At 40.1% G+C, this 11,981-nt stretch overlaps 1 protein-coding gene across 5 annotated transcripts in view; it reads right to left on the reverse strand.

Annotated features, from left to right (window-relative positions):
* csde1 (cold shock domain containing E1, RNA-binding) overlaps positions 1-11,378 on the reverse strand; it is a 100,060-nt gene extending 88,682 nt beyond the window's left edge. For 2 of the 5 annotated variants that reach the window (XM_060845595.1, XM_060845593.1), the window contains exons 1-2: positions 4,619-4,986; positions 2,813-2,939 (exon numbers count right to left, since the gene is read on the reverse strand). In XM_060845595.1, the coding sequence (XP_060701578.1) occupies positions 2,813-2,914 (102 nt within the window). In that variant the 5' untranslated portion in view covers positions 2,915-2,939; positions 4,619-4,986. Of the gene's footprint in view, positions 1-2,812; positions 2,940-4,618; positions 4,987-11,314 lie in introns of those variants that run through there. The other 3 variants (XM_060845596.1, XM_060845594.1, XM_060845592.1) reach the window with 2 other exon arrangements.
* Between the last annotated feature and the right edge of the window lie 603 nt (positions 11,379-11,981).

Consider the following 11,981-nt stretch of genomic DNA (forward strand, 5'->3'; position numbering starts at 1 on the left):
CAAAACAGGAAAACAAAATTGAACTTCTGAAGTGAGATGACAACTATGCTTGATGTCAATGTAGCATTTGAAGACAGTATAGCATCAAGGATCCCAAGCAAAACTAGAGTCAATGGGAATCAAGAGTAAACATTTCGCTGGTTAGAATCATTGCTAATTTAAAAGGGAAATGGTTGTGCTTGCTGGTGATCAGTCATCTCTATTCTAGTACATTACTGCAAGAATTCCTCAGGGTAACATCCTAGCTCCAGCCAACTTCAACATCTCCAATGACTCCTCCCCCCCCCCCCCCCCCACATCAGGAGTGAGGATGTTCACTGATGACTGACTTTTACCACCATTTTCATCTCCTCTGATACTGAAGCTGTCCATGGTCAAATGAGGCAAGACCTGGGCTGAAAAGTGGCAAGGAACATTTGCACCACAAGTACTCAAACAATTACCTATTCTTCACCACAGTGCATTCAGTGGAGCTGAACTGGACCGCCATACAAATATTGGGGCTGCAAGATCAGAAAAGCAGCTTTATGGCAAGAAATTCATCTCCCAAATGCTATCCACCATCTTAAAAAAAGGCACAAATGAATACAATGGAACACACCTAGTCAGTTCAATGGAGAATAACTCCAACACAAGTAGCTGGACATCACCTCAAACCAAATCCATTTGATTGGCACCCCAACTACCATTTAACATTTACTCCCCTCACCACTGTCATAATGGCAGTAGCATGTACCCTTTACAAGACATCTGCAGTCATCCATCACCTATTTTAAGTATTTTTCTCAGCATGTCACTTTTATAGTTATAACCTTACCATTGCTGTGCTCAAGGAATAGTTGCTTAAAGTACCACAGGTGCTCAAATCAGCTGGTGGGCAATTTGGCAGCCAAAGTGACACACATTCTGGAACAGTGGGAGGAGCCAGTAATGTTATCTTACTAGTAACTCAAGCAGCTTTACAAGCCTGGATATCACTCAGATAAGGACTGGCACAAAGCAGAGTGCTTCCAGGCGGTCTCAGAGCCACATTACTGGTACCGAATTTCAGGATCAACACACTCTGCTACTTTCTTCCACAGCAGCAAGATGCAACAACAGTAAGTGGCACAGATAAGATTTTTAAAAGAATGGAATTCCACAACTCAATGTTAGAATTCTAAACAGCAGAAATTCCTCATCCCTGAAAACTGTAGAGACAGATCAGTGAGAGGCTTAAGAGACAGATTATGGAATCAATACAAATCTTTATTCATGGATTGTTTCAATTAAAAATAATATTTTGAAATCAATTACTTCATGTCTTGAAGACAGTGCAAAACTGACTTTCTGTAGCATTACTACCACAGTTTAGGGATTTCCTTGTAGAACAAACTATCCTGCTCCCCAAACCTTAAGCTAGCTATAAATAGTACACAAATTAGGTGGAAATTGCCTTTAAAAATATTTACATTACTTTCCCTTTGTATTAATTAACCAATAACTAAATTTAAAGCTGGATTTCTTTCCCCACCTTTTGGCTATGTAAAATCCAAACACTTGGATCAAAACTTTTTGTTGTATCAAGTCATAAAACTTATGCCATGATCTGTACAAACAATTCATCCTTTAAAAAGGTTGCATCCAGCAGACAATAGAAAAAATTCTGCATTATACTATATACTTTGCATAACACGAATAGCTAAAATGCAGAAGTCTTAGAAATTAATTATTAATGAAATGTAAAATAGGATACAGAATAGATGCAGAAAGTGTTAAATACTCAGGTCAAAAGAGAAATAAAGTTAACAGCAAGTCAAACACAACTCTCTTTCAGAACCAAAAGGAAGTACATTGTTGAAAAGGCAGAGAAAGAATGTGAGGGAAGGTCTGGGATAATGTAGACATTAGCAGAGACTAAGCAAAGATGCCATTGAACAAAAAGCAAAGTAGTGATAAAAGCAGTAAAGAAGCGTTGAGATTGGTGATCATGAATGGCAGAACAACAAATCAGTTCAGTCCATGAAATACATGAAAAAGATTAAGACTGTTACATGGCAAAAAAAAAATAAAATGGGAGAGGAAGCTCATGGCCTGAAATTATTGATCTCAATCTTGAGTTCAGAAGGCCACACAAGAGCCTTAACCAGAAGCTGAGATTATGTTTTGAACTTGCATTAAGCTTCACTGGAACACTGCAGCACGCAGAAGATAAACATGAACATCAGAGCAAGGTAGTGAACTAAAATGGCAAGCAATTAGAAGCTTAGTCATGCATGTGGACTGAGCAGAGGTATTTTGCAATTCAGTCTAAGCAGGATTTGGTACACATGATTCCATTGCAAACAGCCAATACAGCACACTATTTGAAAGCAGTGCAAGCCAATCAGAGTCATCAAGAGGAGTGCTTGCAGCCTTCGACAGTGAGGTGGTAAGATGTACAAGGGTAGGTGTAACATCACCTGCAATTGCTTGGGAAGTACTGGTGGCAATTGACAAGTAGACCAGGATGTCAGAGGAAAAGTTCCTTCAAAATGCTGACAGGGAAAAGGGAAGGGTTTAGCAATGACATGTTGCAGGTGATGGAAATGGCAAAGGATGATCTCTTGAATATAGACACTGGCGTGGTATTAAGTGAGGACAAGGTGAGTAAAAGAAAAGGGGTGGGCATGGGAGAAATTTCAGTTGAGGAAAAGGAAATATCAAGCACTGTTGCAGAAACTTGCAACATTAGACCAGATGAGATGGAGAAGTGCTGTCAAGGTAGCTATCAGCTATTTGATACAAACCCAACTTACACATCTCCCAAAAAGATCAGTTCCTCACATCATACCTCCTGCAAAGACTCTATTCCATTCTCCTCGTTTTTCCATCGCCCTCTTCTCCATTCCAGACCTTCCTTTTGTTCTTTGGCCCCCTCTCCTTTCCACGCCATTAAATCTTATCACATTTCTTCAGAACTGAAGAAAGAGAGTCATATTTGACTTGAAACATTGCCTCTATCTCTCTTCACAAATGCTGCCAGACCCGAGTATTTCCAGCACTTTTTATTTTGGATTTCCAGCATACATAATATTTTGCTTTTATGAAAAAAGCCTCTTTTATTGCTAGAAACTTATGAAAATACTTTAGCAGGCTGGCTACATTATCAAAAATCTCTACACATACAATTTCACTCGATATTTACAGAACAGGAAGTATGAGAAAATGCTTCTACTCAGTTTCTATACATTTGTGCAAGTAATTAGGATTATTTTAGTTCTTACCTAAAAGCAGAAAACATTTCAAATTAGCAATTACAAATAAAATGCAAGGTTAAAAAGGCAGAACACTAAAGAATTGTTCATATGGTTGTATAGGATCCCACATTCTACTTGGGGTAAAATATTTCTTGGAGTAGCTATTGCTCTGACGCCAATGTATGTAACATGCTGGATAACAATTACACAAACTTAAGCCATCTTTAAAAGAATGAAAGTTGATAACTTAGACTTGAACTAATATTATACATGTAAGACATGCAAGATTTAGATTTGATAAACCATATTCTATCATACCAGGGGGGGCGGGGGGGGGGGGGGAGAGAAGAGCTGTCAAGCTCCCATGTATTCAAACTGCGTGTAAGGAAAGAGTGAAGTGCCATGTTCTCTTTTGGGGAAGTGGGGAGAACCTTAGTTGAGGGAAGAAAGGAAGCATAACATGACCACTGCTGCAGAAGCAACAGATGAGAGATCATAAAGATACAAAAATAGCATCTCATCTGTCACTATTGTTGCATTTTTATTGTTCAGTTATTTAACTAATTAAAATATTTGGTTAACCTTCTGACTACAGCACATTTTAACAACTGTAATTGTGCAACTCTGCCCATGTAGACATCAACTTTAAAAAGCTCTTTGGTTTATATCGGCAATCCAAAACTCTGGTTTACACAATCTTTTCCCTTCCAGTTCATTTTGGCAAGGTGGTTTATCATACAAGTACCATATTACAACAGGTTTTAGAATGACTCATCTTCCCACTGCACACACCTGAGCAGAACAGGGGTTCTATGACCTATTATGGAGTAATTGTGCAAAAATGGATTTTATTCTGTGTCCAAGAATTTTCCTGGGCACCATTAAGTAAGTTGAGGAAAAAGTAAAGAGAAGAAATTTTACCAATGTGAGCACCAATGTTTGCTCCATTCCAACTTCCTACAGCCTTGTATCCAATCTGCTGGCCTTGTACAATTCCCCCTATGATGATCAGGAATAAATCTTTCAACCATGTCAACCCTACTCAAAATCTCTCCCCAAAAGTATACTTTTTTTAAAAAATGCTGGAACAGCAACACTCAAATTTATTTTAAAATAAAGAGATTTTCTTTTCCTGACCATCAATAACACTTTCATGACTAATTGGTCCTGTCCTTTTGCACGAAGTTTCCCACAAAATTTTCCATACTGAACATGCTATTAAAATGCAGACTACCATTGGAAAAGGGGAAGTCTAAAAGGTGGAAACAGAAGGTGATGGCTATAGGTTTCTCTTCAAATCAAATTCTTAACTCTGGATTTCCAAAGGAGATGATCGCTTCAACTACACTACCAGGGAATGATCAGTCTCTTTTCCACTAAGTATCAGGTGAATTACATACCTTGTGATGATGTTGAATATTGCACTTTGTACTGTTGTCAGATCTGTCTAGGACACGCTCAAAAGAAGTTTCAAATGGTAGGTGGTCAAAGAGGCAGAGAAAAAGATCTATCAAGCTAGCAGAGAATTCCTATTCTTGTTGCACTAGGGAGTGTGTCCCAGGGCAGCACTGAGAAGAGTAGAAGGTCTAGCAGCGTGGTGAAGTGCTCTTTATAGGCTGTTGAGTAGGCACAAACTTCGGTTTCAGATCAAGTTTTCTTTAGCTGCAGTTTGCTCTTTGGTTGTTTCAGCTTATTTTATTTCTGTCAACGTGATCCGAACATGAAGCAGCAGTTTCAGATGGTAAATTCAGTTCTATTTTACTTCATACTGAAACGAGAAAAAGAATCTGCATTAAAAATGGCACAATAGCTAACTCATTTAAGAATTAAAGACTCGTCTGAATATTGAAATTTTCCTGTAAAGAAGTGAGCGTGTTCTAGAGAACTGCACTGCATGAAGCCAGACTTCTTAACATCTATTAAGCACATTAGGAAATGATGCTACAGCTGTAAGTAGTTATTCTAAGTACTTGCCTCCACCTTTAGACAATATCAAATCAGCAGGGATGAATGGCTCAACCTACATTTATCAAAGATTTAGATTAGTAAAGGGAAAAGGTTCACATTAAAAAAATTGGGAAATAGAAGTTTCATGCACAATAGCCAACATATTTTTAATAATTCAACATAAAAGACCACAAGAATAACTGCTGTGGGAAAATATAAAAGCTAGATAAGAGCCATATTGCAAAGTTTTAGAAACCATTGAAGTATAATTGTTCCACTAACATCTAATCTGCCCCTCTTAACCAAGTCCAGGAACAGGAATTTGAGAATGCTGGAAATACTGAGATCAGGTAGCATTTCTAAGGAAGAATAGAATTAAAAGTCAGGTCTGAAGTTAACACACACTCCATAGATACTGCTGGACCATTTCCAGAATTTCTCAAATCTAGTATTAACTGCACTGTTAGATCCATAAGTAACCATTAAAGATGAAGCTCAGAACTGTTGGTAAACAACTGATCCAGTTCGGACATTGGCTGAGCTGGAGTTAGAGTGAGAGGTAATGTATACATACACGAATGAGCAAGATCATACTGGATATCTGTGCTGGGCCCTCAGATGTTTACTATATTCATAGATGACTAATGATTCAATACAATGTAACAAGTTCCCTCATGTTAGAAAGATAAATGATTTGGAGGTGCTGGTGTTGGGCCGGGGTATACAGTTTTAAAAAAAATCACAACACCAGGCAGATGTATTTGGAAGCACGAGCTTTCAGAGCACTGCTCCAGATGATGGTGGAGTGCAAGATCGCAAGACAATTCGTAGCAAAATTTTAGTGATATAATTGAAATTTTATATATAGAAAAAGAGTGGATTGCTTGTAAAGTCTCATCTTTTAGAATGGGCATGTTGGTTTCAGTTCTTTAATTTGTAAATCCCAGAACTTTAAGTTACATTTTCAAATGAACTTTAACAATAGGTGCCATGTCAGCCCAAATAATGCACTGAAGGTGTGAGGATGTTCAGATAATTCTAATCTGAAAAAGGTTCTCACAGAATCTTCCATGGATTCATGCAGTTTTTGAGCAAAATAAAATGTAGTTGTGCAAGCACAAATTCACCCCATAAGTGCATGTGCTTGGGGGAGAAGATGGATGACATTGTAAGCATTGCACACAAGTGTACAACATGAATGGGCAAATTATCACCAGTAGATTTCAAGCATAAAAATGAACCACAGCACATGTTTTAATTACAAGCGATAGGACAGAGGATTTTCCCAATATTAATAGCTAGAAACAAAGGAGGCCAAAGCGATTTGGGGATTCAAGCATTGATTAAAACAGCAAATATCTAAGATAAATAAAATGCTAATATAATGCCAGTTTTCTAATACTGAATTTTTCAATTAATACCTGGATGCATGTGATATGGGACTGGAAGACACTTAGAAGTGGAGAGAATTCAGAGGAATTTGAAAACAAGGCTGAGAATTTTAAAAATCAAGACACTGCTTGCTTGGGCACCATATAGATCAGTGAGAACATAAGGAAGGAACAAATGATGTAACAGGTCAATCTTTACAAGTTTGCCAATGCACAAGATGAACATGTTTCTGGCCTGCAATGTGCAAGCTCTGGAAAGAGGAGACTGAAATAAAACCCAAAACTCAGATCTATAAAATTTTGCATGGTTTCAGCAGAAAGTGCATGCAAAGGCAGCTATGTTGTGGCCAAGTATAGACAAAGGGGACATCAACACATGCTCTGAACAGACCACAAAGAACTCATTGTTGAACTCATTAATGCAGACAGCATTAATATATTGAACAGTCAGATTGATACACAAAAGAAATGGGAATACAAGTGCAGGGTGTGCACTGTCGCATTGTGATTATAAACATAGCTAGTCATCTTTGTAGGTCTATATCAATCTATACTGTAGATTCTAATATTCAACAAACTGATGCTTTCATGAAAGCTCATTTGGAATATGATGCATAATTCTGATGTCACCTCAACTTCTGAGAACAGTACTAGAGATATCCAAGATGCATAAGCATTCACCCATATGCAGTGGAACATAACAGCTCTAACCTTCACTTTGGATTCACTGCAAAGAAAAAAGTTTAAGGGGATATTTGAAATGTTTAAGGGCCCTGATAATCAAGCAGATACATAACAGACGACATTATGCCTTATAGAACCAGACATTGCCTTATTTAAATTAAGAGGCTGAGGTATAGAATTCATTCCCCAGGGAAAAAAAGTGCACAAAAGGTTCAGTTTAGCACTAAATTTTTTTGAGAGTCGAGATTAGTGTGGTTCTGGAAAAGTACCACTAATCTAGATTAGAGAGTGTTGTTCTGATCAGATTCCTGATGAAGGTCTTTTGCCCGAAACATCGATTTTCTTGCTCCTCGGATGCTGCCTGACCAGCTGTGCTTTTCCAGCACCACTTCAATCTAGAATCTGATTTCCAGCATCTGCAGTCCTCACTTTTGCTAAATTTGTATGACCCTTTAATAAAATGATTTTTTTTGCATTAAAGTCAAACTCCTCAGAAGGCAGGACAAATAATTTTGGGAATTAGTTTGAATTTGGAGCTTCTCAGGCTAGCCTGACCATTTCTGGAGATCTGTTCAGAATTTTCAAGTTGAGTTTAGATCAGATGAGCAATAAAATGGAAATGCATTATGGGTCTCACGACCCTTTCTCATCCTGAATTTCACAGAACACCAAATTTTCAAACCACGAGCATCCCAAAAGGATTCTGTAATCCCAAGTACAGGAACAGCTATCAAAGGACAAACTACCACAATTCATTAGAGGCATCTTATGTACAATAAAGGGTGAAAAGAACACAAGGTTCTAGAATTTACAACAATGTGGAACAATAGCTGCAAGTTGAAACCCTTAATTCCCTATGCACCCAGTTCTAATCACAGCTGTAACACCAGAGAAAAAAAGGCCAATTTTTTTCATTCCAATTATCCAAAAAGCAGTCAAAAAACAAAATACCAATCAATGCTGGTTACAGAGCATCACGGCAGAAATCTGGGAACAAACTGCACATTCTATTCTGAAATTTCAAGGGCAAATTCCATAGTTTTAAAAAACGAATTGAAGAATTTACATCCTTTCAAAACTTCATCAGAACAAACAAATTGACAACTGGGCACAATTATACTTCATGTGTAACACTTTTCCAAGTGGTCAATAATTTTAAAATTTACAGCAACTGAATTAAAGTGAACATATAACCCCTATTTAACTTACCTTCTAACCCCATTAATTATTTTTATCTATAATTAAAGTCTGAACCATAAAACAATTGGAGTTCAGGTTTGAACACAGACTTGAAACATGACAAGAGTTATTAATTTGCTACAAAGTAATCATGCATGTTAAAGCATTAACTAATCTAATATTTTAATTGGTTTAAGGTTTGGAAAACTGCTACACATTAGTATAGTGTATCATAATGCCCCAATCACCATATCATTGAGCTTACATCTCTGGCTACACAGACATGAAAAGCAGAAGAGGGGCAATGCTGCTGTGCACCCAGAATTTAATAGCCAATACAAAAACAATTAAAATCCTAATAACTACTTCAACTACCTTAAACTCAATAGATGCTGATAATTAAATTAGGCTGCCTAATTTAGAGACTTTGTAGAAGAAGTAATTATCACTCTGTATATGAATCAATTTTAAGAATGTAGCCATATTGTATGTAAATAACCCCTAAAGAAAATAATGCCATGCCCAAAAGGTTCAACCATCGAATTAGCTCTCAGCCAAAACACCATGTCTAATTACATCAAAATCCCTTAAAACACCAAAAAGACCAAGTCTATGGTTTCTGCTGCAGACATTCTCTGCCAGAAAAACAGCGTACCAGCTGAGGAATAAGATAGTCTAGCCACCAAGGTGAGAAAGTATGGGTGGTCAATACTCCTGAAATCAAAATCCTGCATTATTTCAAGATCAAGAAAAAAACAAATTGAGTAATAGCGAAACACTGGCAATTAGAAAAGGACAAAAGATTGTCTGTAGACAAGTACAGTAGAAGAAAGGCAAATTGTTACTTTGACTAAACATGAACTACAACTCAAATCTATTCTCAAAATTTATTAAAGAAAAACAAAACTCATTTACTATGGATTACCATGGCACAACTCCACTTAATTTAAAAATAATTTTAGGCCAGGACTTTAAAATATGCCATTAAAATATGATTCAGTCTAGCTTATACTTCACCCTTCTCAAAATGTCTGTTCTCTCAGAAATATAGCATGAATGGAGTACTCTTTGGTTTATGACCCAAATGGCATTAACCCAAAAAGTAGTCCTGTGAGCTACTACATTACTAAAAAAAGGATATTACAGTGAGCACTAACTGTAGTCAATGCACACCAGCAGGCCTCGACAGTATAAAATCCTGGATGAAACTTTGACCAGAAATTGACTCATTTGACCCTCCCTTTCACATACATTCTTATGGCCAATCACAGCCACCTAATTTCAGGTGGTGCCACCCAACAAGTCTTAAGGCAGACTTCTTCATCCTACCAGACTTTTGGATTTTTAAGTTCTATGTTTGTCAAAGGTTATCAATTTCCTCAATATGCAGTTATCAGCAAGATTTTACTTCCTGTACAAAGAGGATTTAAAAAAAGTGTCAGACCCCATCTTTGAAGAGGACTTTAAAAATATTAAAACTAGGGAGATGATAGTCTAGTGGTATTATCAAGACACCCAAGTAATGTTCTGGGGACCCAGTTCAAATCTGCCAGAGCAGTTGGTGTCATTTGAATCCAAAACTCCAGAACTAAATATGTAATATTCACCATAAAACCATCAATTGTCAGGAAAAACTACTGGGTTCACTATTGTCTTTTAGAGAGAAGAAAACTGCCTCCCTTACCTCGTCTAGCCTACATGTGACTCAACAGCAATTAAAGACAGGCAATAAATGTTGAGGCGAGTATGGTGCTGGGAAAAAAAACAGGGTCGGGGAGTATCCAAGAAGCAGGAGAATCGACGTTTCGGGAATGTTGGCCTAGCCACTTACACACACATTCCATAAAGGCATTAAAAATAATAAAATCCAGAGGATCATTTTTACTACCAAAGTAATACTCGTTGCAATGTAGAACCTATTGACCATTTAATCTCAGCTTAGATTTTACTCAAAATTTATAGTAAAGTGAACTATACCGTTACGTTATCTTTTACAAAAAACTAAAATTTTACACAACAAAATCCTTCGATTGGTCGAAGCAGTGTCCTCCCAACACAGCACCACTGCCTCTGCGTATACACCCTTTGTTCTATGCTTAACGAAAAATAGGCGTCCGAATATAATATCTGCAAGAATCGCAATCCAACATTTAACATTAGTTATAGAAAAACACAGCCTTCAGCGTCAATGCGCAATATTGCAGATATCGCCCATGATCTTGTGCACGTTGTTTACAGGCATCGAACACAAGATTTGCGCAATTGCACCTACTTCGTGGTTAAGCCTACCGAGGCCCGACCGACTAGCCATCTCCGCGCGATGCACGCTGGTATTTGTAGTCCTCCAGCGCCCCGCCCTTCCTTCCACCCACCGAAAGTCCGGAAGCGAAGACTACAACTCCCAACGGGCAGTGCGCGGCACAGGAAATCCCACCTTTACGTCGGCAACCGATTGGTCCTGAACGCCATCTATCAACGGCAGCCCATAAAAGGTGATCCACACGCACGCAGGAAATTTTCACCCGGATTGCGGATTTTTAAAAAAAATTCAGCTGAACGCCGAGGTGTCATTTATAGATAGCGGTGATAGGGCGGTAACTATATCCCCGAAAGCAGACACTTTTCCTTCCCCCACACAGACGCACAAAGCAATGGCGCATCCGCGGCCTGAGACAACATGACGGACGGACGGAGAGCGCTACTCGCTCCCCGGCGATGGCGCAGCTCAGCTCGGCTCGGCCCAGGCCAACCGCCACCCCGGCCACTATTCCATCCCAGCCACCGATCAACCGGCCACACACTCACACTGCCTCCCTGTCACACTCACTCACTCACTCCTGAGCCACCACACGCGAAGGGGAAGACGGCAGGCGCCATTCAGTCTCGACAACTCACCCCAACAGCAAAAGCACTCCAGCGCCGCCATAAGCAGCACGGCACATTACGTAGGAACAAATCAGAATCTCGCGAGAACAGCTGCTGGTCCGGCCAAATCTCGCGCGTGAGGGAGGGGCGAGAACGTGGTCTCGGGAGGGAAACAGGGAATGGGGGGAGGGACTGGGGGTCGAGGATGGGACACGGAGGGGGTGGACGGATAGAGAAGGGGTGGGGGACAGAGAAGGACAGGGTGGCAGGAGAGTGAGGGGATGGGGGACAGAAGGGGAGTGGGGGAAGGGAAAGTGGTGGGAAGGGAGAGAGGTGGGTGGCAGGGGGAGACAAGGGGTAGGGGGATGGATAGGGGGTAGGGGGATGGATAGGGGGTAGGGGGATGGATAGGGGGTAGGGGGATGGATGGGGGGAGGGGGTAGGGGGATGGATGGGGGGAGGGGGTAGGGGGATGGATGGGGGGAGGGGGATGGATTGGGGGGGATGGATGGGAGGGGAATGGGGGGGATGGATGGGGGGGGAGGGGGATGGAGGATGGATGGGGGGGGGGGGGGGAGGGGGATGGATGGAGGGGGATGGATGGGGGGGAGGGGGGAGGGGGATGGATGGGGGGGAGGGGGATGGATGGGGGGGAGGGGGATGGATGGGAGGGGGATGGATGGGGGGGAGGGGGATG

Source organism: Hemiscyllium ocellatum, chromosome 26, assembly GCF_020745735.1.
Source record: "Hemiscyllium ocellatum isolate sHemOce1 chromosome 26, sHemOce1.pat.X.cur, whole genome shotgun sequence".
NCBI lineage: Eukaryota > Metazoa > Chordata > Chondrichthyes > Orectolobiformes > Hemiscylliidae > Hemiscyllium > Hemiscyllium ocellatum.